This window comes from Diachasma alloeum, unplaced genomic scaffold (genome assembly GCF_001412515.2).
Source record: "Diachasma alloeum isolate Michigan unplaced genomic scaffold, Dall2.0 Dall_scaffold_00706, whole genome shotgun sequence".
Taxonomy (NCBI): Eukaryota; Metazoa; Arthropoda; class Insecta; order Hymenoptera; family Braconidae; genus Diachasma; species Diachasma alloeum.
This window is the reverse complement of record NW_021680838.1, coordinates 83,891-89,611: the sequence shown is the minus strand read 5'-3', so window position 1 is coordinate 89,611 and position 5,721 is coordinate 83,891. Positions and strand designations below refer to the sequence as shown.

Sequence of the window (5,721 nt, the reverse complement as noted above, 5' to 3'; positions counted from 1 at the left end):
CAGCCCAAACGAGCAGCAACACGTTCCAAGTACCGATCGGGTGGGGCTAGCGCGGTCACTTTACACGTCTCTTGAGAGCAGGGTTGGGCAGATATAATACCTCTGGTATTATACCTAGTTTTTTAGATGTAAAAAAAGAGGTATTATACCGGAGAGGTTTTCTACCATTTATACCACATGTAGCACCATCTCGCGCCATTCGCTGAGACTCATCTTTTTCGGCGCGAACAAAGTATGCGCAGTCACGTGGGTGTACAATAACACCCCTTATATTTCTGCCGGTTTAATAACATTAAAATTTATAATTGCTTAACGATAATTATTGAAAAAAGAGGAAAGATGGTCTCAGGTGGAAGGCCTAAACATAACTTTTGGGCGGAGGGTGATTTTGAGAGACTCGAAGGTTATCGATCAAAATGCAAAGTGTGTGGCAAAACCTGGGAGAGCACAGCACAGGAGAGGTTAAAAGCCCACAGGTATAGAGTTTCAACTACCTTTGCATTTCGCAGCTATTAACTCGGTCATAATAATTGATAATAGGAATCGATGTGCCTCTAATATAATAAGTCAACACAAGCATAATTCCTCGATTCTCTTGAACTCTTTCATTTTAGAAAAAAATGTTCAGCTGATGGATATTTGGACACACTTGAATCAAGTACAACAGGCCTGCGCACTTCTGAACATCAGAAAGGTCCCGATGATCCTGAACATCACATTCCTTTGGATAATGTCCCTCAAACAGCATCCGGATTGCCTGCGACAACATCTATTCACACTTCTAGTCCATCATCGGCTCTACCAAATCGAAAACGTAAGATGGGCAACTACATCGACAGTATTACTGAGAAACAGCAGAAAGATATCGATCTCGCTCTAGCTAGACTCATATACGCTGAGGGTTTATCGTTTCAAATAGTTGAATCAAGCTACTCCAAAGCTCTGACTTCCAAAATGAGGCCGTCTTACGTTCCCCCGTCCATCGAAGCTCTGGCTACGGATATTTTACAAATTGTCCATGACTCAGTTGGAAAAGATCAGAAACAATTAGTTTCTTCAGATTGTATCTTTATACTCTCGAATGTCAAACTTGATCCAGAGCCATTTGGACAATTTGCGGGAATTATTGTAACACATGAGAATAAGACGATGTTCCTCAAAACCTGGGATATTCAAGGTGGACAGCAATTTCAATCTCTCGAAACACAGATAATTGCTGAGGCAATAGAGCTGGCACGAGAGAAACATAATATGGAAATATATGCTGTAGTCTTAGGAAGCAAGGCGATGGATTCCAGTGTAGAGAAAGAACCACAAATTTGGTATTTTATTGAGACTGGTGCATGGATCGAATTGCTGGCTCAGTCTCTCGACCATACGCACCAATGCAGTCAACTGAAAAAAGTAGTCGCTGAATTGAATCAACAATTCATCCAAGATGACATCGTCGATCGTGGAGGAACAGTTCTACCATCCCTTCGAGGGGATTTTACTAACTCTTGGCAATAGCGAAGACAGCTGTATTCTTGGTATGTTCAGAACTTGTCGATCTTGAAGAAGCTTGTAGGAGAGGACAAAATCAAGTTGCGAGGTAACATACCAAAACTGTTCGATTCACTTTTCGAAGAACACGTAAAGAATTCCCTCGAGGAGATGACTGCTCTCTTCTCTTTACATGAACGATGTCAAGTAGCTCAGATCAACATGGGAGAGTTGGCTGAAGAGTGGCTTCTATTGGAGAAGTCACTGACTGATGTTAATTTCAATTTTGAGGAGGTATTGTCTCCAGCCATGCTTGCTGCGAATTTTTTTCACCACAAGTATCGTGGACATCTGTTCGTCGAAAATCAAACTCGAATGATACAAATGGAGCAGTTCATAGTAGAGGTGCTGTCTGAGGAGGGATTAAATGGTTTACAAAACACGAGGAAATGTGTTTAATGAATTATTCAAGAAGAAGTTGAAGTCATGTAAGTTGTTCTGGCAAATTGCTTCTACAAATTTTCCCGAGCTGGGGAAATTCGTTCTTAGACTCTTCGCAATCCCGCTGGTAGCCAAAGACCTTTGCCTGGAAGTGGTACCTTCCAATGATCTAACCCCCAATCGACACCAGAAGTTGAAAGAGGTGCATTACCATCTGAGAGTTCAAGATGTGAAGTAAAGTAATGTATGACTTGCGAAAAAAATTTCTTTAAAAAAAGAAGTTAAGCTTTAAACCAATGTATTATTTGCGAGACGATGTTCTTAAAACAAAAGCAGTTTAACTTTACGTTGAAAATATTCGAGTCTTCTGAAATTTAGACTGATTATGGATAGCTATTTGTTTAATAAGCTGAAGGTTATGGCGAGATATTCTCAGGAGGGAATACGTTATTTTCCCAGTTTTTTATTCCATGATGAAGCTTATTTCCGAGGAAAATACTAAGGAGTGGATTATTCAATGTCTTTTCTTGTTCTAAATGTTTTTTCAATATATAAAACTTGTTGGTACAATTAAGATTTTTTTATGTTAAAACAAACGTAAGTGGAGGATTTGATATTGTTTATCATAAACACCGTTCATTGATGAAGAGCAGAATTGATTGTTTGACAATATTCATGTATCGAGTACATGGAACCGACACGATGTTTTGTTTAGAAGTTCTAATAAAAATTATTCTCACAATGAAATCTACACTACATTATCAATTAATCAGTCCATTTCGACATCATCTTTGCACAGAAATTCGTCGATTTCTCGCCACCGAGGATCTTGCATTTTCAAATGATAATACACAGAAACCAATTTCATGGACCGTTCTACGGTGAGACGATTCCGAATGTCTGAGTGAATATAAGCCCAATTAGAGAACAGACGCTCAATCTGGGCTGAAGAGCTCGGAATATTGAGTAATTTTCTTGCTAGAGTCGATAGTGCTGGGTAATGCACGTGAACCAGACTCCAGAAAGTTTGAGGAGATTTAACTCCTTTTTTAAATAGAGTATCAAAAATCCCTTCCTTGTCCTGGAACTGCCTCAACCCTTTCAACTCTTCAGACCCTTCATTCACCAGTTCTTCATTTAAGAATTTAGAAACTGTCGTGTTGAAAGATAGCAAGAGAGCAAATCGTTTCCCTTGATATTGGGGATGTAAATAGTTTGCCACCAAAGCGATCGGCTGTAAAACTTTATTCAATCGACCTTCTAGAGTTTTATCAATCGAATCATCTTCGGTAGGAATGTTAAGTGTCATCCAAAATTCGACTGCGTCTGAGATGTTAGTTTCGGTCCTCTGGCATTTGTTCACCAGCTCACATACAGGGTCAAATAGCGCTACATAATCTTGCAATTTTCCGTCAAGTACTATTTTCCAATAACTTCAAGTTTTCTGGTTTGGGGGTGATGATCTTCTCGTGGACAATCTGGCGCATGATGTGTAAATTTTTGAGACAGCAACGCATGGTATCTCTATATGTACACCATCGTGTTTCACAGGCGAGCATAATTCTCGTACCACCACGTTTCTTCAATTCTCTCTCTCCTCGAGGGCTCTTGAATTCTCGCAGTAACTTATTGATAGATTCAGCGAACTCTTTTGTCACGAGAGACTTCAACAATTAATTTGCACTGTGAGAGTGACAGGTCGTATGCCAAATGTTCACCAGTCGACCCATGCGCATCATTGATGAGGCATTATCGGACACTACCGCGTAGATGTTGATGTTGAATTTCTCCTTAGCCATGATTGCAGCTTCATCAATTACATCGGCTGATGCATCTCCAGTTTCACTCAACTCTGTAAAATCCCAGGAATGGAGAAAATAACTCCTCTTATCGCTTGTGTAGATTGTGCAGACAACATTTTTGGTATTTGCAGAAGAATTTTTCCAACCGTCGATTAATAACACACCATCTGTTTCAACGCTGCATTCCAACTGTTTACTCATTTTTCCATATAACTCGTCCAAGAGCTTGGTGGCTACTTTTTTTCGTGATGGGATTTTATACGATGGATTGAGGAGATTAGCGAAGCGTTTGAAAAATTTTGACTCTACCACACTGAATGGCAAATTGCAGCCAGACAAAAGCTCCATTAAGGCTTCATCTACCTCGGAATTTAAGGCTCGTAGTGTGGACTTCTTGGTGGAAGAATTCTGTGAGGGTGAATCAATTTTCCTTCTCTTACCTCCAACCCCCAATGATGATGGATTCTGAGAAATCAAACATACGAGAAATTAATCACATCATTCTCTCTCTGTATTCTATTTTCGTCGTTAATTGTTGCAAACAAATATGGTAATTAATACTAGCAATACTCACGTTCGGAAATTTATCTTTAGTCGATTTATTACTCATTTCTGAGAATTTATCAAGACTTTTCCACTCAATGTAGTTGGCAGGTCAATGAATCTCACTTTTTTTTTAATGAAAAAAGTAGTTTTGGTTATCAAACTGGTCTCGTTCCGAGTATTCAATGTAGCTGTAAATTGCTTATTCAGGATTGTTAGGTTAGAGGAGTTTTATACCAATTTTCTACAGTTTTACCATAAAACGGTATAATACCGGTATTATACTATATACCGTAGAAAACCCCGATTCTCATGAAACCGCCCAACCCTGCTTGAGAGAGAGCGATGAAACGTTGTGATTGGAGCTCCCTCGAGCCAGTGGTACCAACTCTTGGTAAAAAAAACTACCGACGATGTTGCCACTTTTTCGCATGGATTAATATTTTTTCATTTATTAAACAAAAACAATTGAAAACTATTCAATGCGTGGAACAGATACAAATAAATTTGATTAGCTCCAAAACTAATTTTTAATCGGAGATACTCCCTAATATCGCCTGAATTTTGAATGCGAATGGGAAAAATGTTTTTGTACAGCGATTGGTTTTCTGCAGGAAAACACTAGAAACCCCTCCGCCTCACCACCTATATTTCCTCCTCGCCCGATTATCTTTAACCTTTCATAGAGCATTGATTAAAGCCGGACTGAAAACGAATTCGAGTCTTGAGAGGGTCTAAGGGTCTGTAGTATTATTATATTTGACAGAAGGAAATAATACATAACATTTTGATGACATTTCACGATGATAGTACTATAACATGAAAAAATTGAAAAACAGAATAGTGAAATAAGAAGTTTAAAAAAGAGAACCCATTGGGAAGCAAATTGCTAATTTATTAGCCTCAATTTCTATACTCAGTCATAAAAATAATGTCATTGTCCACTTGTTTTTCATTTTTAGTGGAATTAAGGCCATCGCCTGAGGAATTAAAAAGAATTAACGATGTATTCTTACATTCTTTCAATTACCGGTTGTTGGAATTTGATATATAGTTTTCAAAATTTGACAATGAGTTGTTGAACCATTTGACATCTAGCTGTCATTAACAGAAAGTTGTCAAAATTGAAAAAGAATAAAAATCCACTTAGGTATTCNTCAGCCATTCCTGGAGCAGTCGACGAGACCTTTGGCTGAATTTATTTTGAGTTTTAGAGCCCTAGGAAGCAAATAGCCACCTAACAGCCACCTAATTAGGTGGCTGTTAGGTGGCTGTTAGGAGAAAATTGATTATCCAATAGGTTCATATTGGCATTTTTTTTAATTAGTTTAATTCTGTACTGACCCAATTGCCCTACGTGAACAATGTTATCGCAAATAGATATGTAGGAGGAGAATGCTGCGGGTCAAATAGGGGCGAAGAGGGGCATCAAATAATTCGATAAATAAAATAA

The 5,721-nt window shown here is 38.5% G+C and overlaps 2 protein-coding genes across 2 annotated transcripts; one reads left to right on the top strand and one right to left on the bottom strand.

Moving 5' to 3' along the window:
• The first annotated feature begins 254 nt into the window (after nt 1–254).
• On the top strand, nt 255–2,670 carry LOC107044267. The gene is made up of 2 exons (XM_015266068.1): nt 255–476; nt 615–2,670. The coding sequence occupies exons 1-2, from the start codon at nt 340–342 to the stop codon at nt 1,507–1,509; spliced, it is 1,032 nt and encodes a 343-aa protein (XP_015121554.1). The 5' UTR covers nt 255–339; the 3' UTR covers nt 1,510–2,670.
• LOC107044269 lies at nt 2,241–4,493 on the bottom strand. The gene is made up of 2 exons (XM_015266069.2): nt 4,300–4,493; nt 2,241–4,190 (listed from the first exon to the last, which is right to left on the bottom strand). Exons 1-2 carry the CDS (start codon nt 4,333–4,335, stop codon nt 3,597–3,599), a joined length of 630 nt encoding a protein of 209 aa, XP_015121555.1. The 5' UTR covers nt 4,336–4,493; the 3' UTR covers nt 2,241–3,596.
• Nucleotides 4,494–5,721: the final 1,228 nt, after the last annotated feature.

What these genes read in the sequence shown, in the direction of transcription:
- LOC107044267 (XM_015266068.1), top strand. Translation starts at nt 340, where the DNA reads ATGGTCTCAGGTGGAAGGCCTAAACATAACTTTTGGGCGGAGGGTGAT. An exon ending in GAGAGGTTAAAAGCCCACAG is followed by an intron (nt 477 to 614) that starts GTATAGAGTTTC and finishes CTTTCATTTTAG; the next exon opens with AAAAAAATGTTCAGCTGATG.
- LOC107044269 (XM_015266069.2), bottom strand. Translation starts at nt 4,335, where the DNA reads ATGAGTAATAAATCGACTAAAGATAAATTTCCGAAC. An exon ending in CTAAAGATAAATTTCCGAAC is followed by an intron (nt 4,191 to 4,299) that starts GTGAGTATTGCT and finishes TTGATTTCTCAG; the next exon opens with AATCCATCATCATTGGGGGT.